Raw genomic sequence first — 12,310 nt, 5'->3', positions numbered from 1 at the left:
AGAAAATACACTTCTGGTTTGGTAAAATAATAAATTTTATAACACTGAAACTGTAAGGATTACTGTAGTGGAAGTGAGAAAGCTGTCTAAACAAATTTCCCTATGTACTATTTCAATTTCTGGAAACTTCAATTTTTCAAACTGAAATAATATTTCTGGTAAAGAACTGTTTCAGGATTTAAAAACATTTGCATTGGTGCTGACACTTGAATTTTTAAACAGTCAGAAATTTGTGACTGCCTTCAGCTGCTTCTAAGTTTGATCAGCTGTGTTTGCTTGGACTGAAGTTTTCCATGGTCTTTGCATACACATATAAATCCACTGGTAAAACTTGGAATAAGTGAAAAAGGTGAATTGGTTCATATAGTATTTTTTCTTCATATTTCAAGTAGATAGCTGGAAAAAAAAAATTCTAATAACAACTGTGCTTGCTTGCTGTCTTTGAATAAAATTTGGTCATATTTGAACAAAGCATAAAGTGAAAGACTGCAGTTTGTACATGACCATGAGAGTTGAGTTACAAATATTTCAGTGTTGCTAAAATCTCTGAGCAAGAAAATGACCATCAGTTCATATAATCTGAAGTGTTCAGGTTTTATTATGTCTCCAATAGGAAAAAAAAAAGTCACAGCTCATAGGACAAGTCTTGAAGGGACTACTGTGTGGTGTGTGGTTTTTGTTGTGTTTTTTTTTTTTTTTTTTTTTTTAATTGTCTTTTAATGCCTGAAAACTCTTATGGTAAGAAGTGCTAGGAGACTTTGGGAGACAGCCCAGAATATGAGGAAGCTTATAAGCCCCAGTTGGTATAACCTAGGGGAATTGGAGGAGTTTGTTCTGAGTTCAACCATGGTGATTGGTGTGACTCCAAGTTACAACCCCAATGACTGACAAATATCTCTTGCAGTGACTGGTTGAGGGTTGTGTATTAAGAGTTGTGTAGTTATGCTTGCTGCCAGCAGATGCAGTCAGGTCAGATACTGTTGCTAAATTTTTTCTGTCTATAGCATACTGGAAATATTTATTCTGGTCTTTATCCAGTTGTCAAATTTCACAAAACTAGTGTGAGTTTAAATGTCTTTGTTCCTTCTGGATTTTAAACCTGGTGAATTTTACCAGCACGTTAAAATGTTATGAGAGAGACCAACAGGTAGTGTGGCTGTTTTCTTTGGCAAACCTAAAAGAGAGGACTGTGCAGTGAGTATAATCATGGACAAAACACGCTTGACTTGCAGAAAATTAATTTAATTTACTGCCAATTAAAAATAGAGTGGTGAGAAACATAGACAAGAAAGTAGAACAGTGTCTACCACCCTCTTTTATTGGATTTGCTCCTCCCTGCCTCTCCTAGCTGCCCCCACTAGGCAGAGAAGGGGGTTGGAGAATGGTGGCAGTGCTCAATAATTGATAAATAAAATGTTTATTATGTAACAGCTCCTCTCTGATGCTCCTTCCTCCTCACACTTCTGTCCTGCTCCAATGTGGGTCCTAGCCATGGAATGCAGTCCTTCATGAAGTGCTCCAGCATGGGTGGTCTCCATAGGCTTTCAGGAAAACCTTCTCCAGTGTAGGCTCTCCAGGGGCTGCAGTTCCTTCAGGAAATATCCACCTGCTCTAAGCACAAGAGTCCTCCATGAGTTGCAGTGTGGTTGTCTGCGCCACTGTTATCTTTGTGGACGATGGAGAATTTCCACTCTGGCACCTGGAATGCCCCCTCCCTCTTTTCCATCCTTGATGTTTATAGGAGTTTGAGTTGTTTTGGTTTTTTTCCCCTTTGTTTCTTGTGGGTAGCATTATGTCCTTTCTCCCAGATACCACCATCCTGTCCACGGGGCTCAGCTGTGCCCTGTGGTGGGTGGGTTGGAGCCATTTGGAACTGGCCATTTCAGGCATGGGCTAGCCCCGGCCTCTCCTCACTAAGGCTGCCCTGCAGCCACCCCACAGCCAGCACCATGCTCCATAAACCCAATGAGAACTGCAGAAAATTTCATGAGAGAAAAAATAATGGCTTATATGTAGCAGAATTTGAATAGTGGTTGTACAGTGAATAATAGGAAAACACTTAAATTCTTAGTATTTCATTCTTTCCTGTTTACTAAGTGGACAAAGGCTCATGTACAAAACCACCTTGCACATGTGACCAAGTAATGAAAACTACCTTAATGAAGAACTATGGAGGGCTAAAATAAGACTGGCTGAAAGGGTTTTAATTCTGATGCTGCCCAACTTGTCATACTGTTATAGCATACTGTTGTATTTCATCTCTCTGTATAGATTCAGTGTCAGCACTGGTGCCTAGCACACTTAGTGGAATATTTAAATATGCTGTATGAGGAGTCTGACAGTAGTATTTGGTATACTGAATAGCTTGGATATTTTGAGAAGTTAAAATCTTGTCATGATGCAGTAAATAGCCCAGGTGGTAGGTTGATTATTTAAATAGATGGAGGGCTTTTTACCTGTTGCATTTTTGTGTGTTTCCCTCCTGCCACGCTCTTAAAATAAGAGGAATAACATCAGGCACAAGGAGAGAACAAAGGACTAAATATCAGCAATTTTGTGACTGTTCTCACTTCTCTCACTGCTCTATTTATATTAATCTATGTTTAACAAGTGTTTTCAGGAGATGCACTTGGAAAAGTTGTTTCAGAAGTGTTTGAGTTGTTTGGCAGATGGTCTGCTGCATCAAATAGATCACCCTCAGCTTTTAGGGAGATGCCTTATCCTCTTCACAGACAAAGTCTGTGAAGCACAGGGAAAAGGACAGAGCTTGCTGCCCATGGCCCTTTAGGGGCCTGTCTTTTCTGCCAGGTTTTGGCAACTGCTAGACTCACACATCTCCACCAAGCCTCTTCACCAAGATTCTGTACATCCTTTATTATGCAAGCTACGGAACAGTGATTGGATAGGATTTAGTTCTGCTATCAGTCTGGAAACTGGAGTGTCAAGGGCTCTATATACCCTGTTGCTGATCCCCAGTATTCCTCCTTGTTTCTGTCCTTCAGGCACGATGGTTGGTGATCATACCCGCTTGGAGTTCCACAACATCGAGACAGGGATCATGACAGAGAAGCGGTACATCTCCGTCATCCCCTCCAGCTTCATCGGCCATCTGCAGAGCCTCATGTTCAATGGGATGCTCTACATTGACCTGTGCAAGAACGGGGACATTGACTACTGCGAGCTGAAGGCACGCTTTGGGCTCCGCAACATTATAGCTGACCCTGTGACATTCAAGACTAAGAGCAGCTACTTGAGCTTGGCCACCTTGCAGGCTTATACATCCATGCACCTCTTCTTTCAGTTCAAGACCACCTCAGCTGATGGTTTCATCCTCTTTAACAGTGGTGATGGCAATGACTTCATTGCAGTTGAACTAGTCAAGGGGTAAGTGGCTTTGTGTTGTTTTCTACCAGCTTATTTATAGATAAATTACTTATAGGTGAGCTTAAAATGCTTACCTGAAGAGAAGTTCACCTGATGCTCATGTTTTCTCTGCTGAGCTGTAAGACAAAGTGTTTAAACAAAAACACTGGAGTTTAAGACTCCTGATTTCATCACTGACTTCTTCCTGTGGCTGTGGGAGGGACATTTTTACAGTGTGCAACATTAGTATTTTAAGTCATTGGGACATAGTTAGACTAATGTTTAGTCCTGTCAACATCGCAGATTAGCACAGAGGAGGAGATATGCTGAGGGCTCTGTATGTCTCTTCTTCCCCACTCCCTCCCCACCCTTTTTTTTTTCCCCATTGTAATACTTGTTGTTTTGCCATCTCCAGTGAAGGAAAAAGAAAAAGCATATGGGCTGCTGAATTTCTAGTTCTGCTGGTGATGCTTGATGAAAAGCAGACTCAGCTTGCTTTTGAGCTACTGTATTATTTTCAGAAGACCTATAGCTCATAAAAAAATTCCTTTGTTTGCTGAACAAATTTTGATCTCTGATGATTTAGTTATGGCAGACATGTTTTCCAAAGTTTACTAATCCTGTTTCTTTCAGTTCAATCTGTTTTGTTTTTGGCTTTGCACATACTTCTGTAAGTGGGACATTGAGTAATAAAAAAAGGAACAGTCATGATCTCCTGGTGCTCTGTTGAGAGTAGAATTTTGTTGTCTTTTTTTCTTCTCTTTCCTTTTGTGAATAGAATACTTTTCTTCCATCCTCAGGTGGATTTCTGTGTTTGAACTATGTAAATAATTCAGGGTAACATTCCCATGACTTCAGTCTTTGTCAGGGTCTCTATTTTTGCCAAAAGCTTTGCTAATTGTTTTTCAGCTGTTTGAATAAGTCTAGGATCTCATGAGAATTTTAGTACAATATTTCAAGTGAGTTTGCTAATTAACTTCTTATGGGAGTTATTCAAAACTTAGAATTAACTTGGGGAATATATGCTCCAAATAAGCATATCTAGTGTTGTTCCCCAGTACGTTTATCAATATTACCAATTAAAAAAATATAATTATATGCACAGACAGTGTTTTTGTGGCTCTGAGAGAACTTTGTGAAAAAGAGGAATGTTTTATGGTTAGAATCTGATGACTTGACATATTGACATCTCAAAATACTAATCCTTACACTTTGGTGGAAAGGAAACAACTATATTCTTTCAAGGCAGTGGCTAATATTTTGGCTTATTAGAACTTTCTAACCCTGAGATATTTCCCTTCATGACTTTTAAAAGTGAATTTACCAGCTCTGGCTAGAATAAGATTCAGCAATGCTGGAGTTCTTCCAGAATATTAACCAGTTCTTGCTATATTTACAGGTATATACACTATGTGTTTGACCTTGGAAATGGACCTAATGTTATCAAAGGCAACAGTGATCGTCCTCTGAATGACAACCAGTGGCACAATGTTGTCATTACCAGAGATAACAGTAACACACACAGCTTAAAAGTGGACACTAAGGTGGTCACTCAGGTTATCAACGGTGCCAAAAATCTGGATCTTAAAGGTAAACTCTACAAGTTTAACATGTTCCCTCTGTTCTTGCAGGGCTGAACTAGTGAACAGGAGAAAGCTTGGAGTAACTATGCATTACAGAACAGTAAATCTGGACTTTGCACATTTTGGCTTTCAAATTAATTTATCTCTTCTTTGACAACTTATTGTAGCCAAATAGTTTGTCATATTTTGCTTTTTCAGAAATTGTCATTTTTCAGTTTTTCCTAGTTAAGTAGCAATGAGAACTGGGATTATTTAGGGGGTTTTGTGATACATTCTTTGTTTGGTTTTGTTTTTATTTTGGTTGGTTCTTTAGTTTTTGGGTTTGTTTTGTTTTTTGTAGTAAAGGAAGCAGAAATAACTTCTTGCACAATGAGTTGCTCTCTTTTTAACTTTTTCTGAATGTGTGTTGACTTGGCTTTATTCATGTTTGGTGCCAAGAAAAGTGACTCTAGAAGGTGTGCAACCTCCTCCTCCTTGTACATTTACCCCTCTCTGTTCTAGGTGATCTCTACATTGCTGGCCTAGCTCAAGGCATGTATAGCAACCTCCCGAAGCTTGTGGCCTCACGTGATGGATTTCAGGGCTGTCTGGCATCTGTAGACCTGAATGGGCGTCTGCCTGACCTTATCAACGATGCTCTGCACCGCAGTGGGCAGATTGAGCGTGGATGTGAAGGTATGATTGACTGCAAGGACGTTCCTCTCTCCAGCGCTCACTTCACACTTCATTGTTGCATCTACTTATTTACCTTGCTGTCCATTTCATTAGTTTCTTCCATGGCAATATCCTTTATTACACTTTTGTCTATGCAGCTTATGGATTGATGGTTCCTGTGACTGTCTTAGCAGCCCTTCTCCTGTATGATCTATCCTGTATGAGTTGGTACCTTTAGTAGTGGGAAAGAATGGTACTAGGGGATGGACTACTATTTATTAGTAGTTTTCTTAAAGTAGTTTACTAGCATTAGTCTTAAAATACTTTGGAAGATGTTCTGAGCGTTCAGTTTGTTTGTACTTCATAGCACCCTTTCTTGGGATTCACAGAAGTAATTATTTTGAAGAACAAATAGATACAGGGGAAATGAAAGGTAGAAGGAGCTGAAGGGTAAAGATTGGACCGAAAGAGGATTTAATTTTTAATGAGGTGAGCCTCCAGTGAAAGCACTGGAGGCATTGCATCTTCTGCCTGGAAAACATTTCTCTTCTGCTCTTTCTCTTTTCCAGCCAGTTTAGAACTAAGTGGGATGAGTTCCTTTTTGAGCCATGTAAACAGTAGTGATTTCTTGAAGCCTCTTTAAATAATTTGTTGTTACTGTAAGCTTCCATTAGTTAAAAGAATATTGACATCAGCATCACTGACTGAGTACAATGCATATGGCTTCAATTCCCAAAGAACTTGGGATACTTACCATCCAGAATGCTGAGGTTCTGCTGTCTGGAATTATGTCTAGAATCGCTCAGTACCAGTCTGCTGTGTTGGCTACCAGTCACTATAGGAAGATAGCTTTTTCTGAAGTTGGTATGTACATTTGCTAAAACAGCATCTATGTCCCAAACTGATCCTTCAAAAGTTTCACAAATTGAGGGCTCCTTGTTTGTCTTTCTCTATCGTGTCAAGATTACAAGTTATATCATAATGAAGCCCTGCCACTTGTCAAGACTGTTCCTTCTTAGGATTGAGTATAATCTGAGAGATAACTTTGAATACTAAATTGACCATCCAATCAGATCTGATTCCTTGCTTGTGTCTCAGTGTTCTGGTTGTCTGGGCCCCCTCCTTCCATGCTCCCACAATAATACTGTGCTTTGTGAGAATTTTGTGTCCTCTCACAGGAGCTCACTCCATGTCAATTCCCATCTCACAGCATTGCTGGGTAGTTGTAGGCTGTTTTTACTCTGTCCTCCTCTCTTTTTCTTAGTAGTGTTTATTAACCACTTTGTTCCTTGTGGAAATGAGCACAGTGTCGGAGAACTTGTGTCTTTGCCCGTTTGGGGCAGAGCCAACAAAAGAAGTACCCCTTTTCTGTATAGTTGTTTTTACGGTTCAAGGAAAAAATGCATTTCAGGTTTATAAAAAAGTCTATTCTATTTGTATTTGATGCATTGAAAGCTCTTTAATATTAGTGATTTTTGGATGACTCCTTTGTTTAAAATTATTGTAACCCTTTGGCTCTTTAGCTGGCATGTGATCTCTACTAGCCCTCCTCCTGCAGAGAGCCACCCAATTTTACTATCCTGTTATTCTGTGGAACAGAACAGGAATAGAGCCATGAGGCTTGCCCTGAAGAGTGCCCCATTAGAGCTGTAGTGTTTCCTTCTCCCATACCCAGTGTACTTCTCTGATGTTGTGTTGTATTGCTGAGGTTGTGTAACATCAGTGCTGCTCCCAAAACACACAACATGGCACTTTGTGTGCCAGTGTGGTACCAGCACAGATGCTGCCTGAATGTCGAGATTGCTTTGGTTTCCAGAACACAAGTTACCCTTCTCTTCTAAAGTCATTCAAACAGGACTTAGAATTGGAAAGAGACCTAAAAAAATAGGTGATAAGGTCAATGATGGTCATCATTCTGCCTTTGGAAGAGCTTGATCTTGGAAAGCTGTGCCCTTGCTACCTTCCCAAATGGTCCCTGTTCAGTACCAAGGAAACTGCTGAAGAGCAAAATGTTCTTTTAGCCAACATATTTAGGACTAGTAGAAAAACTGAGAATTTGGTTACAATAAAGTTGTTACATTTGTTGTTGGTTTTTTTTGCCTTAACTTTTGAATCTTAACAATCCTCAAAGCTTCATCTCAGATCTGTCTCGCTGGCTGCTGGTCTCTTTTCTTACAATTGCCAGTGAAAGTCACACTTATATCCTGTTCTCTAAGGAAATAAAAACTCTAAGGCTGTTCAGTCCTTATGTCTCCCTAGTTTGTTTCCATCTGAAGTAACTTTGGGTGCAGTCATAATGGTTTTAAGGGCAGAAGTTCTAAGTAGTCCTTGCTGCCTCATGAGGTTTAAATAAGTTTTTAATAAACAGTTGCAGGCTTTTTGTCTGAATAGTCATGCTGTGTGTTGATTTGCTGGACATCTCTGTATTTCATCATGAAGGGCAGAGGGACCACATCTGTGATGGGAACATAGATGCTTAAAGAAATGTTATTCCATTCCCACATATGAATCTTGTCTTTCCAAAGTCATGTGAGAGAGATTTCTGCTAATGTTTGTATTTTGTTGAGGCCTTGCTTTCAGAGGCAGAGATTACCATGTGGCAGCTGTTTTCTTAGAAACTGTCGGTTTCATCTCAGGACAAAACCAAAGAATATTTAGAGGAAGGCCTTGATAACAGTAGAATATGAGATGTAGGTCACCAGAGAGCATCGTCCTGGCTAAGACGCAGCAGTAACACTGCACAGGGGTGACATGGTTACCTCCTCTTTGTGTTTTTTTATCTTTGGTCATGTATTTCAGTACCCTGTTTCATAACACCAATTAAGATTTACAAGTTTCAATAGGAAAATAATATTCCTTATTGTCTTGTCTTACCTCCTTTTATTGAATTTGAGCAAGCCATTGAATTTCCTTGACCACATTGTTCCTCTTGTGTGCTTAAGCATGATTCAGCCTCCCTGTGCATGAAAGCGCACACTTGACACATAATTATCTGTGTTCCAGTGATGAGTAAGGCATCTCCTTGAACAGGAAGCACTTTCAATAATTTGTAATTTATAGGAAATATTTTTCTTTGGAACCTACCAAAACATTATTAGTCATATATACGAGTCACTCTTGAGATGCAGACATCCTTGAGACTGAAATTGGTGCTTTTTAACAGTGTATAATAGAGCTAAAAAGAGTCAGTTCAGGACTTGAAGCAAGAATTACTTTATCTCCAATGTCCTACTGGTTCTATTGCTGTAATTTCTTTAAATTACATATGGTGGGATTTGTTTAGGCTAGCACAACTAAACAGCCTCTTCATAGTTTTTGTTAGGTGCCATATCAGATTCCTTTTGTATCATGTGTGCTGTAGAAGCTTATGGTTTCAGCTTTTGAAGTCAACCATTCAAAAACCTGTCTGTTTGACAAGATGATAGCTGCTACACTGACATGTTTTGTGTTTCAATGTATCCTATAGTACCATTGCTTTTGGCAAAGGTTTTTGAGGGGGATTATCTGGAAGAAGAGAACCAAAGAATGTCTGAAATGTCAAATGAGTTTATGGAGTTAAAGCTGCATATCACACTTTTTTTTTTTTTGGGGGGGGGGTTTGGTTTATTTTCATTGGTCTTTTGCAATTGCTACATTCCTCATTTTTCAGGACCAACAGGCAGCTCTTCATGGATCTTGGCAGTCTGGTCAGATCTGTAGTGGCAGCTTGTGTTTCCCTGGAATGTTGCAAAGCCAGAACCACCTTGCTCCCTGGTATGTTCAGGTGTACTACACACAGCTCTGAGGAGAAAAAATCTTGGGGAGCATGACATGATACCAAGATACTTGTTCATTTTTCTCAGTTTCTTGATCTCTTGTGCTCACTGCAGTTTTCATCACTATCTCTGGCGGAAGAAGTGGGCCCTTCCCCTTACCACCACCTCACAAAAGGCATTGGTGAGAGGGCCTGAGAAAAGCTACCAAAAGTAGTGAAGTGGTTAAGACTTAAATGGTCCTTGTGTCAGTGCTGCATCAGGGTATTAAGCACACTAAAGAGACGAATTAATTTTTAGAAAGGTCTTCAAATGGGATGGCCTCTTCCAGTGGCAGCTTGAAGGCAAGTCTGCCACTTACTTTTGGCCTTGCTTTCCCCACCCATAAAATTCATCTTCCGGGTGTTCTTGTATTTGTGATAAGAGTATGAAATTCATCTGTGTCTTGCAAACCACTTTGAAAATGTGGGTGGAGGCTCTTGGACATAAGCAAATCATTAGAAACTGAAGAAAAGTCTTCTATCAGAACATAGTTGTCTCCAGTCTGTATCTCAACAGCCTGTGAAGGGTGGTTAGAAACTTTTTACTTCTGAGTTTGAGCAAGATAGACTATTTACATCAAACATAAACAGTTTGAGAGAGAAGATGTCTGCACTATGGTATATATCAAGAGTTGGTAGATAGAAGAAGTTGTACCAGGTGACATTTCTCTTCTTTAAAGGAAACAATTTAAACTTCAGCTCAGCTTTTTCTCACTTCTTGACTTTTAAAATGAGTTCTTCTTGCTGAGCTCCTCATCTCTGGTCTTACTACTAGATAAATGGGTCAATTTATTCCATCCATAAAAATCCAGACTGAGTAATTCAGTGGGTTTTTTTTTTGGGTGTTTTTTTTTTTTTTGTGTTCTTACTGGGCCATGAAAAAGTTAATCAGATGTCCAATCTTTTGTGTAGTTTGAAGAGGATGCCCTCAGTATTGATGAGTACTTTCTGCCTTTGAGGCATTTATCTCTTTATTAATTTGCCACATGTTCTCACATGTTTTCCTTTCTTTTAATTGGACATCCTTATGTTGCTTACCATGGGCACTAGTTATCTGAAATTTAGCTGCATGTTCTAAATATTTTTACCCCTTCCTAACAGCAGTGGCTAAAGAACATTTTATTTCTTGTGTAAGGTAGTTTTCTATGTGCTTTAGAGTTGTTGCTTCTACCTCACCTGTTCCACTAACAGCTTCTCACAAAGGAGACTGATTATTATTAAACTGGCTGACACTATTCCAGATGTTTTGAGACTTTTTTTTTAATTCTAATTTAATCTTCTTTCCAGATCCCACAGTAAAATAATAATCTTTTGCTACTTTCCATGAAATAGTATAGTTAACCTTTGGAATTCACTGGTGCATGAAAAGCATGAATGACACATACAGGCTGGATAATCAGGAACACATTTTGCATACTAAGCAGTATGTGGAAAACAGCAAATCTAATCTCATGCTTAAAATCTCACAGCAGGATAATGTCAAAAAGGATTTCATCCTTCATCTGCTCAGTAGAGAAAATTCAAATCTGGTCATACTTCACTTTCTCTTTGGAATCAAAGGTTGTCCATTGAAGAGTGGAGCATTAATTTGCTTCGTGATGGTTTGACATCTTTCCTTTTCCTTGCTTTTGTATTCTCTTCTCATACTGCCACTGGATTTATGGAACAAATATGAGCTTTTCTCTCAACTACAAAGAAAGTGAGGTGCAGAGAAGTAGGAAAAGTACTTGTTTGTTATAGAGAAATTACTTTGTTAGAATAAGTGTTGAAAATGATGCATGGAGAAGTGCATCCTTTTCTTTCTACTCCTTCCCCCTTTCTTGTGAATTTTGTTTAAGAAAAATGGGATTTTATAGCTTTATGTAGTAAAGCGGTTTCAAAAGTGGAGAGAAAATTCTGACTATCTCAAAAGAGAGGATAATTGCTATCTTGAGTCATTCATAGGCTGTAAAACAGCAACGATTAAAAATGTTAAAATTCTTAGGAAGCACAGGAAATGGCATCTGCATGTGTCAGTTCTAATTTATTGGGTTGTAAATGTAAAAGAAGACAGACTGGTAGTTCTCCTTTCCCCACTTTCTTCAGTATCAGCTGTGATACTAGAACTTGTTAAGAACAGGTTAAGAGGGTAAGTATGCACTTCTTAAATAAACATGTTTTGAGCAATAAGGTTGATTTGGTCTTTTGTTGTTCCTATTATTCTGTGTAATGGAAATATTTAACCTCCAGTGGCAGGGAATTCAGGAGCTGCTGCCTGTGCTTCCATCTTTATCCTCTACTTTTTCCATTCTGAAAGAGAAAACTTAGAATCAAGGTATAACACACCAAAAATCTATGTGGCTTCCTTGTAAACTGACTCCATTAAAAAGGCAAAACTAAACCAACCAACCAAAATAAACAAAAATGAAAAGCCAAAAAAAAACCCCAAACAAACGCTGTGGCTGCATGGAAGAGCATCAGTGGTATTGTTTTGCTGTTAATGCTCTTCAGTCTTCACAAAGTGCATTTGGATCTTTAGACAGTCAGACTTAGTAGAACCATGATTTTTTTTTCCATGTGGACTATGATTTGACCACAGATAACAAGATCATTCTGACCTAGGTGAAATAATGAACTGGTACTCTTTGTTTTTCTCTGATGACTGATTAAGACTATATGGGTCTAAAGCCTGAGCTGTCTGCTTGCCTGTTGATGTAAGTTTTTTTAAAGAATGTGTTGAAATCTATGAGCAGGTGACAGCTTGTGAGGGGGCAAGGTGTTATAGTCACTTATATCCAGTGTCGAGTTCAGTTCTCTGGATAAACAGAAATTTTTGTCTTATAGAATTATCAGTCCTCTATGGTTTTCTGGCAATAAATCCACTTTGGACAAAAACTAAATGCATGCTTGATGGAGGTACTGAAAGTCAAATAGATTT

The 12,310-nt window shown here is 38.9% G+C and overlaps 1 protein-coding gene across 8 annotated transcripts in view; it reads left to right on the top strand.

Annotated features, from left to right (window-relative positions):
* NRXN3 (neurexin 3) overlaps positions 1-12,310 on the top strand; it is a 962,727-nt gene that overhangs the window by 420,264 nt on the left and 530,153 nt on the right. For all 8 annotated transcript variants that reach the window (XM_064423706.1, XM_064423713.1, XM_064423714.1 and 5 more), the window contains 3 exons: positions 3,003-3,384; positions 4,763-4,953; positions 5,448-5,621. In XM_064423706.1, the coding sequence (XP_064279776.1) occupies positions 3,003-3,384; positions 4,763-4,953; positions 5,448-5,621 (747 nt within the window). The remainder of the gene's footprint in view (positions 1-3,002; positions 3,385-4,762; positions 4,954-5,447; positions 5,622-12,310) is intronic.

The sequence above is a fragment of the Passer domesticus genome, chromosome 6, assembly GCF_036417665.1.
Source record: "Passer domesticus isolate bPasDom1 chromosome 6, bPasDom1.hap1, whole genome shotgun sequence".
NCBI classification, from domain to species: domain Eukaryota; kingdom Metazoa; phylum Chordata; class Aves; order Passeriformes; family Passeridae; genus Passer; species Passer domesticus.
This window is presented reverse-complemented; position numbering and strand designations above follow the sequence as displayed.